Source organism: Sinocyclocheilus anshuiensis, unplaced genomic scaffold (assembly GCF_001515605.1).
Source record: "Sinocyclocheilus anshuiensis isolate Anshui unplaced genomic scaffold, SAMN03320099.WGS_v1.1 scaffold493, whole genome shotgun sequence".
Lineage (NCBI taxonomy): Eukaryota > Metazoa > Chordata > Actinopteri > Cypriniformes > Cyprinidae > Sinocyclocheilus > Sinocyclocheilus anshuiensis.
In genome coordinates, this window is record NW_015537963.1 from 481,940 (window position 1) to 497,503 (window position 15,564).

The 15,564-nt window shown below is 36.7% G+C and overlaps 1 protein-coding gene across 1 annotated transcript in view; it reads right to left on the reverse strand.

Moving 5' to 3' along the window:
- adam12a (ADAM metallopeptidase domain 12a) overlaps positions 1 to 15,218 on the reverse strand; it is a 107,534-nt gene extending 92,316 nt beyond the window's left edge. Inside the window, exon 1 of the mRNA XM_016459530.1 lies at positions 14,936 to 15,218. Coding sequence (XP_016315016.1) covers positions 14,936 to 15,044 — 109 coding nt within the window. The 5' untranslated portion in view covers positions 15,045 to 15,218. The remainder of the gene's footprint in view (positions 1 to 14,935) is intronic.
- Positions 15,219 to 15,564: the final 346 nt, after the last annotated feature.

Here is a 15,564-nt window from a genome sequence, read left to right on the forward strand (position 1 = left end):
ATAATAATTTATAAACAAACAAATAACGGTGAAGTACCTTTCATTTGAAGTTGTATTAATCAAAAAGTATTATACAAAAATGTCACATATATCACATTACTATTTAATATTATAAATTATTTTACAAAATAAACAAGATATTAAACAAACAAACAAAAAAATGTTCTTTTCATTTGTGCATTAATGAATCAAGCATTTTATTCACTGAATTATGCAAAAATACTTATGGGATTTTTAGATATCAAAATTATTATTTTCATAGAACGTCCATCAAATATAACTATATACATGATATACACTGTTGCTTAGAATTACTCATACCAAGCGAAAACATTTTGATTATACCATCCACACTTAGTGGTCGAGCAATTTGAGAAGCTGTGTTTTGCTTGTTACTGTAACAGCATGCATAAACTGGCCCAGCGGTCAGACCAGCACTAAACTAACACTGACCAGCAGAGATATCTCACTCTCAGGCCCGATGCAGGAAGCGGTCCCACTCATAAATGAGCATTTAAGCCATGCATGACAGATACAAACTAGCCAGTAAATGATGGCTTTAGCTGGTCTTTCCAGGAAGGCTTAACTGTCCTCTACTACAGTCAGTTATTTTCCAGCATGCAGCCTAACTACCCAGGTAAGCACTAATGGTTGTCTTTGAAAACACCTGCGGCTCAGTGACAGCATCTCTCTGTGAGAAAGCCACTCAGCGTGTTCACATCCCGCTGCTGTACTGCATTTGATTAAATATGAAAAACACGGCCGCGTGCGACACGCTGATGACTCTCCACATGAACAAAGAGAAAAATAGAAGAAAGCTCAATCAGACGCCGTGTAGAAAACACGGGCTGCGCGGTCCAGATAGAGAGCGGGACAAAGATACAGGAGAGAAAAACACGGTTTGTGCCTCCAGTGGTTTTGGAGAAGGCTCTCAATGAGAGCATGAAGATCCCAGCGCTACACGACAAACTGTCCTTACTTTGAAACAAATGTGCGACTGAAGAAAACACAGGCTGTGAGGAAAAAGAGAAAAGCAGGGGTTTAATCAGAATTCAAGTTAATCTGAGACAGATGATGAGGAATACCCAATGACAGGCCCGTCTCCATCTTTACCGGAAGAGAAAACAGGAAATTGTCCGTCGGGTCTGTGAGTGCAGGCTGACGTCCGGCTTGCTGAATAATGAAATAATCCACTGATGCAGATGAATGTAATCACATCATGTTGGGATAAAGGAGGGAAATCTGCAGTGAAAACACCCCAAGAGTCTTGTGTTTCTTTGAACGAGTTCATGTCAGTTTGGGGCTACAGATGTTACAAGCCAAGAGACCTTGGTAAAGACAAACACGCTAAATATAGCCAAGCTTCAAAAATAAAACTTTCGAAAGAAATATATAGAGAGAGAGTTTAGGAGAAGAAATTACTGAACTGCCATGAATAAATAAACAAACCCAGGTCATGCAATCTGGCAAATCAAGTGTTCGTCCATCCTGGTTCCACAAAAGCTATGAAAAAACACAAACTTAATACAAATTTGTATAGGTGACATTTCAAATATCTCTCTATCCACATGAGTCAATTCTTTTTAGTGAAACAAAACCATACGGCACATTCAACAATATCTGATTCACAAACAAAGGGCTCTTATTCTTTTTACTGAATCAAAAAATACAGAGCAATCAGCATTGGCTGATTCAAAAACAAATGACTCCTACGAACTGATTCTTTAAAGAACTAGTTCAAAAATCTCACAAACTCTGGTACCAGATTGAAACAGTCTAATGAGCTCTTAATAGTGTGAAGCAAATACATTATTGAATCTGTCTGTCTATCTATTATGAGCCAATTCTTTTTAGTGAATCAAAAACAAATGACTCTTATGAACTGATTCAGAAACCAGACAGAATCAATCTAATGAATCACTTCATCACATCCATCCATCAGGCTTATAAACTCTCAAACTTGAAAAGTTTACACTTTGCTCCAAACTGCCAAATGCTTTGTGAAGACAATGGTTCATAGTTTGTCTTGATAAGCTTCGCTTGCATTTCTACTTCAAAATGCAATTCTGCATCCTGTTTGCCACCTCTTTTCAAATTCAGAAACTGAATTGGAGTTTCAAACCATTCTTAAAACAATTCAAATTGGATTGTTCAAATCTCAGCCTTCAGTATGAGAGACAGTAAGAGTGATGCTGACTTTGCAGAAGAGCTTTAAACATCATCTCTGAACATCGTTCTTATCTCATTAACGTTCCACTCCTCATTGTGATTGTGGTGTGAGTGTTTATTTTGGCTGAACTCCAGTTCAAACAGCTCAGCCTGCAAGATGACACTAAACAAACACTGATGTCCCGCTGGTGACATCAGGGTCCTGTACAGAAACACTCAGAGGAGTTCAGCCTACGTTACCCTTACAACAGCCTATACTTCAACTGAGAGAGAATCAGAAGCACAAGAGTTGATGTAGGCCTTATTGAGTTTATGCACCTCAGTTTTCGAGTGAACAATGCCAAAATTATCCACAATTGATGCTTTTTTTCACTCAAAAACTGAGGTGCATAAGCTCAGATCAATGAGGCCTATGATCAATCAGTTCCAAAAAATAAATACGAAACCTGTCCAAACTGAAAGAAAACAAAAAGACTGAATCCAAGATCTAATGATAATATAGCATAATGATATATTTACAAGCAATTTTTAAAAAGTTGGTTGTTTTTGACCAGGAAAACACATTTTAGGACTTTTTTAGGCTTAATATATACTATTGGTCTTATTGTGCACAACTAGTGCACATCATTTCAAAAAGAAAAATGTTCGCCTTCAAAATCATTCATCAACATAACTTTCAAATTCCCTCAAGGCTCAATTCTAGTACGTAACATCCACTTTTCACAGTCCCAGCAATCCTGCTGAACCAAATCAAGCTCTGTCCTATTTTTTCTTATTGAATATCTTGTTTTGCTCAGAAATGCATCAGATTGCAGAAGTAAAAAGGCTTGAAAATGTTTCATGTTGATCCTAAAATGCTCTTGATGTAACATTAGAGGTTCTTCAGATCAGCGCATTTGCTACTGGCATCGTCTGTTAATGCAAAAAAAAGCTATAAGATCTTTGAAGAACCAGAATATAGATGTTTCAGAAAGAATAAGTGTCTCCTATGGCATCAAGACAGGAAAAAATACTTTTTCTGTTCCATCTTTTATCATGTCAAAACTTTAAAACTCACGCATGCTCTTCAGAGCTTCCGTAAAAGTGCTACACCATGCAAAATACAAATTGCCAGTAGATCAGAAAGAACAGAGCAGAGAGAGCTGATGTCCTTCATACACGTTCCCTTTGAGCAGGACATGTTGACGTCCCCGGGCAGGATGCAGTGAATGAGACGCCCCCTGCTGGCCGGTCAGTGTGAACTCTGCCCGCTGATTCTGAGCATTTCTTATCAAGAAACTGTTTTGTGTGAGAGAGAGAGAGTGACTTGTAATAGTCATTCATGTTATACAGTGCATATGCATATAATTTTAGCATATGCCAGCTGTTTCACATGTGTGCCACATGCTCAGACAAGAGGCAGAGGAAGAGTAGGCCTCCACAGCTCCATTTAAAGTTCACAGCTGTGCGTCCATGTCACCATGACGAGAGTCTCCATACTCAGATCCTAAATGGACTTCCTGGGCACTTAAAGAGACAGTTCACCCAAAAATTAAAATTCTGTCTTCATTTACTCACCGTCAAGTGGTTCCAAACCTGTATGAGTTTCTTTCTTCTGTTGAACACAAAAGAAGATATTTTGAAGAATGTTGGTAACCAAACAGTTGACGGTAGCCATTGACTTCCATTATACTATGGAAGTCAATGGCTTCCACCAACTGTTTGGTTACCAGCATTATTTAATTAGATGAATTAAATCTTTTTTGTATAAATAATGACATAATAATAACAGAATTTTCATTTTTAGGTGAATTCTGCCTTTAAAGTCAACATACAATAGCATTAACAACCCATTTTACTTTTAAAATATGGTGTGAAATAGGATATTCAACAAGCAAATTGAACATGAGTATAACATAAATGTTAATATGAAAATTAAGCGCAACATCTTAACGCAGCACACTTACTGAACTTCATTAGTGGTCAAGCGATATTGATTTTTTTGATGGCCGATGCCGATATCTTAGAGAGTAGCGTGGCCAATGGCTGATATAAAGCCAATGATATCGCACAATGATACACACATGTACAACAAATGCTAAAATTAAATGTACATTTATTTTACATAATATTTACTAAATTAGAAATAGTTTGAAAATTCTCATTAAAAAATAATAATTTGAACTCGATAAAAAATAAATCAGTAAATCAACTATCAAATTTAGCTACTTTTAAATTCTGTAACCTAGTACAGTTTCTTTCACAAATAAAAAAAATAATTGTTAAAATGAATAAAATAAAAATGAAACAATCTGTTAAATCTGTATGCAATCTGAATCATATTTTATCAAATAAAAAGAAGGTAGAGCGAATTTTACATACAGTACAGAGTGATTATGACATAGTGGCCAACTGGATTTAAAGCAGCACTGTTTAAAACAAATCAAGGAAATTTGTCACTTGTGCATTTGTATAATGTTTACTTTCCTTGTTTGACCGTTCTATCTAATTTATTATTTAATCAGAGACAGTAAACTAAAGGAGACTGGCGTTCTCTGAGCTGTCAAAATAAAAGCCCTGCACGCTGTCAAAAATCATTCCCACTCCTGACACATCGGCAAGAGGTCCGGTGGGCTTGCTGGACATCTGAGAGCGCCAGAGCCACCTGCGCTTGGCACACGGATCCAGCAGCATACGCCCATTGAGAGGAGCCAGAACCACACAGAGAACCTCACGTGACCTTTAGACCAGGCCAGGTCACATGGTCAACACATCATGACATCATCTCTACAGAAATCAACCCGATACATTTGCTTTTTCAAAATGCATACAGAACCCATATGCCAAGCACTGATGTCTTTTCAACAGTAAGATTGAGAAAAATCAATTCATTGTTTCATAGTTCAAGTTTAAGCAATGTTCACTTGCATCACTCCATAAAAAAAGCCATCACAGTTTTTGTTCCTGTGTTTCCTTTGAAAGAAAGCTGAGATGGTACATATCAGATTAATTATTTTTATTTAAAACAGATAATATTATAACAAATAATTCTAGAATGAGTAATTATTTCCAAATATAGCAATATATAAGCAATCTATTGAAAGATCATGCATGCATCATACTTGCTACAAATGATTATTTGCCACTTGCTAGATGGATGCAGGTTGCATTCATAATTAATTAATTAATACCAAAATTAAGTAGTAATTAAGACATAAATAGTACTATTGGAATTTTATAAATGTGCTATAAAATTATTGTTATTAAATACTTGAATACTATATATTAATATTAAATACTTTTTTAAATTTTATACTATAATAGTATTGATATAATATATTTCTTATTTTGTTTAATATTTTGATTTAACAATAAATCACAATAAAAAAAATAGGTTCTAAGTTAATATTATTTTATAGTCATATTCTTTTTAATTATGGTTATATTGTAACAGGTTTACGATATAAATAATAAAAAAAGAATACAATTTGTCCCAAATTGTTCAGCCGTAAAAGGATGTTTTTTTGGGGTTTTTTTGCAATTATTTTTATGTTCTATGCAGATTCACAAAATCACCCAAATCAAATTTAAGTAATCTAAGTTATAAAAATTCCTGTATTTTTTCATGTCACAGAAAACCAAAGTACAGCAATGTCTTTTTCCCCCAAAATCATGAGGCCCTAAAAGACTGTAGGTTTTACATGCATATATCTGCTGCTTTTAGGAGTGCACTAGCATATTAGCCTAAAACACGTGGACTAAAAGTCAGAAAACGTGATTTCAGGGGGTCTGTCGTGCATTACTTTGTCCCTGCTGTGCAACTGCTGTATTAAAGATGTTGAAGGCCACACATGACGGACTGGTCATGCACTGGATAAAGCTCACTCTCACAGTTCATGATGGATCACCTGCACCGGCTCCGCGGTCACACCTGTGAACGCCGTGAGCTGCACTCGTGCATGAAGACCCCCTGAGACCACCTAAACCTCGGCATCACAGGGCCCAATGATCCATGGTTCCAGACACATCCTCACGGACGGCTCGAGGAAGCCAGGGGAAATGAGCCATGCCGAAGGCTCAGCTCAGGTGTGATGTGGCAGATGAGACCGATCCTCCTTCAAAATGTGGCAGATGTCGTATGAGGGCGTTTAATCCCACAAAGGGTCTCTAATGAAGGGTGAACACGCACAAACTACATGATTCATCACATCACAGGCCTCCATTCCCCACATCAAGGACACCACAGCTACATCTTGAAACTCAAACCAGAAAAATCTGGAATGAAGTGCAATTATTTCCATCCAGTTTGACTGAGTTAGATGTAACTAAATGTTTATTCCAACAATGACAGTTGTTGAGATTAAATCGCAGTGGAGCATATAATGGAGCCAAATGGACACTTATTGGCTACTAAAGGTCAGTGTGATCTGAAGAGTCTTCACACCTTTAAGGAAGTCATTTAAAGATGTGTTAATGGTGCTGTAAAACAGGGGGTTCAAAGTAGGGTTCAGAGACTCATGAAAAATTTCAGTGAAAAAAGTAGTAAAACTTGACTGAATTTACCAAATTTGACACTGTGTGTTCCATTCTGTTTTTACATGTTTTACATTCAGTTTTAAATCTGCAATAATAATAATAATAATTATTATTATTATTATTGTTGTTGTTGTTGTTGTTTTATTCTATAGACAATATAAATAAAAATAAATTTTTATTTTAGCCTACATTGTCATAAAACAATGTAATCAAATAATCTGTTTTTTATTATGAATTAAATAAACAGTATAATTTTAATTTGTTGTGCTATATAACTATTTTTATAATTATTTTTTATTTTATAACTTTTTAAACATTTTTTAATAAATATTTGAGCTTTTATTTTACACTACAATAATATTGTTGAATATTTTGATTTAATAATCACAATAAAAATACTAATAAATATTTTTTACAGAATATGACACTGACTGTTCTATAAGAAGGAGAAGATCAAAAGAGATCAAATCAAAAGTCAAACACTATTTTTATATTTAAAATAATTTGCTTTGATGATTCATGAAATAAATTAACAAATAAAAATGCATTAAGAATTAATGAAATAAAATCTGTTATGATTTCACGCCGACTCTCCACTTTCAAGTGGAAAACATGACTTTTCTCAGAAATGTGAATTTATAATGCTTCTTTGAAACACACCACCTTGAACATTTATAATTAAAACCAAGAGCCAGTTCAAAAATATTCATAATTACTTCATGAAAGATCCCACAGAATCACACTGAGGCTCAAACAGACTTTTAGGACAGAGGCAGAAAAAACTAAAGCAAAAAGTCAAATTCTCATCCATTTCTCCACAAATAAAGTATTTTTAATCAACAATGTATAAACCATTCAACACAGACCTACTTCAGTTATGATATGCTTCTGTAGAAACCACAAATCAACATTTCTTCTTCATTTCTACAAAAATGCTTAATTACCAAATTCCTCAGCAACAACTGCTCAATCCTATAATCCTATAATCCCAAATTACTTATACATTTGAATAGATTACAATATTTTGCTATGTTATTCGTTATAATCAAGGACTTAAGAACAATATTCATCTATTTTTAATTCACTTCATGGCATTTCTGTAGCTCAGTCATGGTTCTAGCAACAACAAGGTCATGGGTTCGATTCCCAGATTATGCACGCAACTGAATAAATGCAAACCTTGAATGCAATAAAAGTCTGTTTGGATAAAAGCGCTTGCCAAATGCATAACTGAAATAAACAGTACATGCAAACGGTTTTGTACCTTTGTTTTTTTTTCCCAAATACTTTTAAACTTCAAATTAAAGTATAAGCATTTACACTTATTCATTTAGCAGCTGAAATATAGTGATTCATCTCAGAGCTTTAAGTCTCTGAATTCCCTGTGGAGAAAATGAACGAGAAAAGCAGGGCTGTTGAAGAGGTGGGCGGCCACTGTTGAGCTTTATTGAGAACATAATCGCCTCTGCCTTTCATATTGAGAGGGTGAAAGGTTTTGGATGGGGTCAGTTGAGTTTAAATGTCTGACCGCTCTCTTTCTCTCTAATGCGTGCAGAAGTCTTCTGCAGTGTTTGCAACTGTCTGTCACTGCGCAGGATCTGTCTCTCTCTCTTCTCCTCTCCGTCTGTCTTTCATTAATCCCCCACGCCCTCAACGGTCTGTTTTTCCAGGGTGTCTCTTGCTTTCTCTCTCTCAGCGGTCCAGTGGCATATGAACAGCTGCCGGTTCGCCTGAAACTCTCTCTGGCCGTCATGCGTTCACCAGCAGATACTCAATCCCATTCAGCTGTTTTCAGCTCTGCACGATCCATTTCTGGCAGAGCAGATGAGCGCTTGCTCTCGGACCGTTAACGTACTGTACGCCTGAAACGGTGCTTTTTATAAAAGAACACCAGGGGACAGAACGAATGCTAAACTCTAAATGAAATGATTCAGAATGCATTTTGCCACTGCCACTTGCGACTGAAAATATGATTAAACATAAGGAAAGTGGATGTCCCACCATAAATCAAATCAGAAGTTTTCTTGAATGGAAAGTCTAAGCTTAGATACACAAAACACAAAAACTTCTGTTCTAAAGGTTTGACATGCCATACACTCTTAAAGGAACAGTTCACCCAAAAATAAAGATCCAGATGATAATTAGAGACACAAACTGATCTGAAGGACCTATAACACATCAAAAAAAACTGTTAAAATCAACATAAAATTGCAGTTTTACCCATTTTACCTCCATAATTGGACATTTACCACCATTTAATATTTTGGTTGGTAAGATTTTTGAACATTTTTGAAAGAAGTTGCTTATGCTCACCAAGGTTGCATTTATTTGATGAAAAATACAGTAAAATCAATAATATTGTGAAATACTATTACAACTTAAAATACCAGTTTTCCATTTGAATATTGGTTCAAATGTAATTTATTCCTGTGATGCAAAGCTGAATTTTCAGCATAATTACTCCAGTCTTCAGTGTCACATGATCCTTCAGAAATCATTCTAATATGCTGATTTGCTGCTCAAGATGCATTTCTGATTATGATCAGTGTTGAAAACAGTTGTGCTGCTTCATATGTTTGTGGAAACAGTGATTTTCAGGATTCTTTGACAAACTAAAAAGTTCAAAATAACAATTTATTTGAAACGGAAACCTTTTGTAACATTATGAATATCTTTACTGTCGCTTCTGATCATTTTAATCCATCTTTGCTTCATAAAAGTGTTCATTTCCTTCAAAAAAAGTCTTACTGACCCCAATCTTTTGAACAATAGTGCTTTTCTTATTTAATAATGATATTCAATGGGAAATAAGGGATTTATTTCATTAAGACAGTTAAAAGTGGATGTTTCACATCAGAATGGAAACAAACTTGCTAAAATATTGTTAAACAGCTTGTGGCCATAACTATCAGCCAGTGCAGACAAACTGAAAATTGGCAAATATAATCTGATTCTCAATCACTAACTGATACGCAGCCACTGGCCTCTCTGCTCTCTAGACATCAGCATCTACACTGGCTATTAAAATAAACAACATATTGGTTGACGATGAATAATATGCACTGATGAATTATACACAACAAGACTAGGAATGTGCATTACGGAAGCAAATAGGGTCAGTTTAGATTTCCTGTTAACTTTAATAATGCAAAATAACAGATGCTTCTGAACGGCATCTCTGTGACCCTCACGCATTTAACAACTGATCGTACAATCTCTACAGACGCCTGCTCATAAAACCACACCATTAAAGATTTCCAGTCATTTTCCGCCTCCAGCGGCCTTTATGCAGGACCACATGCTGGACTCTGAAAACAGCCACGCGGATGCATTCGGCCCTCGTGAGACCGCGGGGAGGCACCTGTTCTGATAAACTCACTAATTAGCCTTTAACGACGGCAGCCAGGTAACCACTTCCTGTCACCGACGCGGCATGTTTCACACCAGGGGGGACTTGTGGGAAGATAAATTGCTGTGTTTCTTCTCCAGAGGAAGCGAGTGCATGAAAATCTTAAAGGTACAGTTCACCCAAAAATAGATTTTCTTTCTTCTGTGAAACTTTTGTTGTTCATGCAATAAATGTGCACGTCAAAAAAGCATAAAGCATAGTTTATACAACAATGTTTCCAGACTTCTGACATTGTGCACTATCGGTTTTTACCCATCATGTGACTGTTGGAAACATGATGCATTTAAAACTGTGAATGTGATAGAGCTACAAGGAATATATTCAGTGAATAATGACTAATATTTTGGTCTTTTCCTTCTAGAAAACTATCATTCGACTTCAAAAGGCTTAGTGCTTGTAATATTATACACACTATCACAAGAAGTTTCAAGATTTTTCAATGTTTTTGGAAGTTATGCTCACCAAGGCTGCACTAGGCTTGCCGCGATAGACGGTGCTGACGGTGATACCGTTGTTAAGTCGCAACACCGGTTACGTCACTTGCCCACCGCGGCACCGACCCCCACCGTCATTTTGATCTTTTTTATAGTAATAAAAATAAAATCATTTAGTTCAGTAAAAGAACAGACACTACAATTAAAAACTGAACGCGGCTGCTCAATGCAGCGTGCCGAACGACAGTCGCATCACAGATCAGATTTCATTTCTCCAGTGAGGAGAGCGAGTCGAGCTGACTGACCAGAAGAGTGCGGTGAGACAGACAAGACGATCGCGGATGATTTAGTTTCAAAACGAAATGCAAAAGCGCCTGTTTGGAGGTATTTTAGATTTTGAAAAGCCTGTTGACTTTTGCCGTTTATCTAAGGTGATTTTGGAAGTTTTTTTTAAACATTCGTTTCTTATTTAATTGGTTCCACAGTGTTTGCTGATTTTTACTTTATTTAAACTTTGTGTAATTTATTTATTTTATTTGACATCAAGGTGTATGCCGTGCCTCCAAGCTTTCTTACTCGTTTTGCTAATAAACTTTCTACGTTTCTTTTTTATTCGGTTATATATTATACGTTTACTTATTTCCAGTTTTGTATAGGCTACCTATTTAAACTTTATGCAAGTTATTTGTTATTTTATATTAGTCATAGCCTGCCCTTTAACATGGTGTATTTTTATTCGTTTTGTTAATAAAAGTTCTATGTTTTATATATAGGCTAAAGTGAGTTTGACGTTGTATTTTGTTGTTGCATTCAAGCAATTGACGCCTAACTGCCGCTAATTCAAAAGTGAAAGTAAAATGCGCTTTTAAGCTATTTAAAAGCGAAGGAAAGCGAGGAAAAGAGGGAAAATGAGGAAAAGAGGGAAAATTCAAGCAAACAATTGCTTTACGCCAAATTGCCGCTATTTGAAAGTGAAAGTAAAATGCGCACGCCGCTTTTGCAAGATATTTAAAAGCGAAGGAAAGCGAGGAAAGAGGAAACGCCCCTGCCCCCACGGTGATACCGGTATTATTGGTGTTGTCACACGTCGATTAACCGGTGGGAAAATTTCCTCACCGTCACAACCCTAGGCTTCACTGATTTGATCAAAAATATAGTAAAAAGGGCAAAATTTTCTGTTTGAATATATGTTAAAATGTAATTTATTCCTGTGAATTTTCAGCATCATTACACCAGTCTTCAGTCTCACACAATCCTTCAGAAATCATTCTAATATGCTGATTTGCTGCTCAAGAAACATTTCTGATTATTATCAGTGTTGAAACAGTTGTGCTGCCGAATATGTTTGTGGAAGCCATGATTTTCAGCATTCTTTGATGAATAGAAAGTTCAAGAGAATAGCATTTATTTGAAATCTGTTGTAACATGTCTTTACTGTTGCTTTTGATCAATTTAATGCATCCTTGCTGAATAAAAGTATTAATTTCATTAGTGTACAAAATATTGGGCTATTTCTATAATATTTCCCTCATATTTGAGCTTGACAACCCATTATAAAAAATAAAAGAGCACTCTGTACCTTTTGCAAAACATCTGCTTTTGTGTTCCACAGAAGAAAGCAAACCAGGCACATTTGTAATGACATGAGGGTGAGCAAATGATGAGAGTTTTCATCTTCTGCTGAACTCTAACTTCAAACATGCCAACACACTCACAGAAGTGGCAATGAACTCTGGTTTTCCCACACGCTGCGTCTGGAGGGAATGGGATCGTTTGTAGCAGACTCAGGGACAGTGTTCACTCGCAGTAGTCGACATCCTCTTTCTAACACATGTTGGGGATCGGCACGACTTTGATCGCATGTCTCGGTAACCTTGTTGTCACATCAACGGTTTCTGGTTTTACACCCCACTTTGACGGGCTACTCTCTCTTCCTCGTGTCTTCCTCTCTGTTCTTTCTCTTGACTTCCACCTCACATCTTTCCACACTCATCTTACTGGGTTCCTCTGCCCTTCCTTGTCTATGTCTCCCTTTAATGACTCACACATGACTACAAGACTGTTCTTTTTAATGAATCAAACAAAAATAGAATCATTCTTGAGATCAAGAATTATTGATCTAAATCGATTGGAGCGGTTCTTGAGAACCAAAAATGCATTTTTTACAGTATAACATAAACAACAAAAGTTAAGAAACCAATAATTTTGTTTAATATAAAAGAACTGTTGAGCAATGTTCCCTCCACCTTGGCCGCACAGAAGAAATGTGCCGCTGATAAAAACATCACAACAATCCACACCACTCCAGTCCATCAATTAACATCTTGTGAATTGAAAAGCTGTGTGTTTGTTATAAACAAATCCATCATTAACACGTTTAAACTTTAAACCATCACTTCTGGCTACAATATGAGTCCATAATACATTATAACGCTTCCTCCAGTGAAAAAGTTCATCTCCTGTTGTCCACTTACATCAAAATCCATCCACGTATTTGTTTAGAGCTGTTTTGGCTTGTGAACAGTGTTGGTCTGTGCATATTTCTCTCCTGATTCAGATGAGGCGACTTTTTCACTGTTATTATGGATTATGGACTTGTACTTCATGAATGGTTTAAAGTTAAAACACCTTACTGATGGATTTGTTTCTTACAAAAACACAGCTTTTCACTTCACAATATGTTAATTCGTGAACTGGAGTGATGTGGATTACTTGCGGATTATTGTGATGTTTTTATCAGCTGTTTGGACTCTCATTCTGACGGCACCCATTCACTGCAGAGGATCCATTGGTGAGAAAGTGGAGAAAGAAATCCAGTGTTTACAAATGATACGGTAAACTATGATGATTATATGAAGCTCCACATCTCCTCCTCCCTCCAGCACACCTGTTTTGTATAAGCTCTCTGATTTAATGAGAGTATCTGTGGCTGATCAAGCACCATGTCGCTGTAACGCTGTGTCATTTATCAAATCTGTCAGAGTTGCATGCAGCACATTTGTTTCATTGGTGCTCTCATCGTATAATCACTGTGACTGCGTCCACCAAACCCGCATGGAGTCTCATTTCATATCACTTACCGGCTCCATGATGAATGAGCTTTGAACTATTAACGATCGTCGACATGCAATTAACTCAGCAAAGCACACAATAACATAATCATCACTTTCACACAAATACATTTAGCATCAGGAGGCGAAGAGAGACTGATTGTTTTCTGTGTTAATTAAGAGCACTTTACCAATGATGATGTGTTCAGAGACAGAGAGAGAGAGAAAGAAAAGCCTCATTTGTTCAGGTTTCGTCTCCTTAGACTAATCGACCCAAACTCTACATGGGTGAATACCACAAAACCAAACCCAGGTCATATCTTATCCCCAAATTTTGAGAAAAACAATATTTTCACAAGGAATTTTGCATTATGGCATTAATTTTTATAACAATTAAGCATATTGACTCCAACAATTCTCATTACTGTAATGCATCTGGGCATTTAGAGATTTTTTAATACATATTTTAATGGCATTATTTTCATTGTTATTATCATTAGATCATCATTACTGTAATTTTATACAATATTACACAAAGTATGCTGTAATGGTTTTTATTTATTTAAAAAATAGCATAAATAAAAGGTAGTACAAACAATAGTAACAATGTATTCATTCTCTACAATTAAAAACTGCATATACTATTATTACATCATTGTAATGAGAATGTAGGAGGAAAATGTACATAAAAAGTAAATAAATCTTGGTCCTAAAATAACCTTAATTTTCTTGGGTTTCAAAATCAATCAATCAAATCATATTTTTCCAAAACAGCTTAATTTTCCTGCCGTAATCATTCAATCAATCAATCAAATTGTCATTGGTCAGATAAATACATAAATAAGAAATCATTATAATCAAATCACAATGATCATCATCTGGTCACCAAATAGTGTATTGACAAACTACAAGTTATGACAATAAAAACCACCAGCAAACCACAGATGTTCTGTTAATGCCTCTATCAATAAAGCACAAACATCTCCCAAAGAAGCTGTTCTGAGCATGTTCTTCATACAAACTGTCCGATGTGCATTAGCTGTGCTGCTCTGAGAAAAAGACTCAATCTGTTCCTAAGACACAAACTGTAATGTTTTATGCCAAGTAACTTAAATGCAAGCTACTTCATCTAAATGACATTTCAAAATCAAAAGATTTGAGTTCAAGGCTAATTTAAGGGTCATATCAGGTAAAGCCCGTGTTTTAAATAAACAACTGTGCAGTTTGACTTTTGCGCGCCCGTGATGCCCAAAAATGCTGTTTGACTAAGTAGGCAGCGTACTAGTTTTTAAGCCGCAGCCACACAGTCATGTGAAAGTTGTAAGTGCACAAAGCAGTTGTAGGAAATGTGTTCTTACCAGCTGTAAACATGCTCCCGGCGCAGCAGACAGTCAGCACGGACACAACATGCGCGCAGACCGCGGGCAGGAGCAGGAGCGCACGCCTCGGGCTGTACCGGGTGGACATGGTGCCCCACCGGAGATCCACACCAACGATCCACGCGGATCACGGCTGCGCGACCATAATATAGAGCAGGACAGACGGACAGCAGCTGAGGACTTCCGACACTTCCTGAAATGTGAGAGACTCTCAGAGCGCGCCACACATCAGCTTTCCATGAGCGCACTAGCCAATATGAACTCAAGCGTGTGTGTGTGTGTGTGTGTGTGTCTTGACGCCTCTTATTTTTGGATGAGAATAGACCAGACACGGCGGTAACAGTTTACAACAACGTTCATTAACATTCGCTAACAAACAGTAATAGGAAGGCTCAACAGACGATCCTTGCCCAGGTTACAAGGTTATCTTGATAAAAAAAAAGGGTATGGACATTTCCACAGTGTTGCTCAGGTGGCCAGCTATCCAGTGCGTTATGATTGGCTGAACAACCTCAAGCGTGTGACGGAAATGTTATACCCCTCACCATACTGTGATGATGCCGTGTCCGGCCGGAGCGACGAGACAAAAACATGAAAACCCATTATAA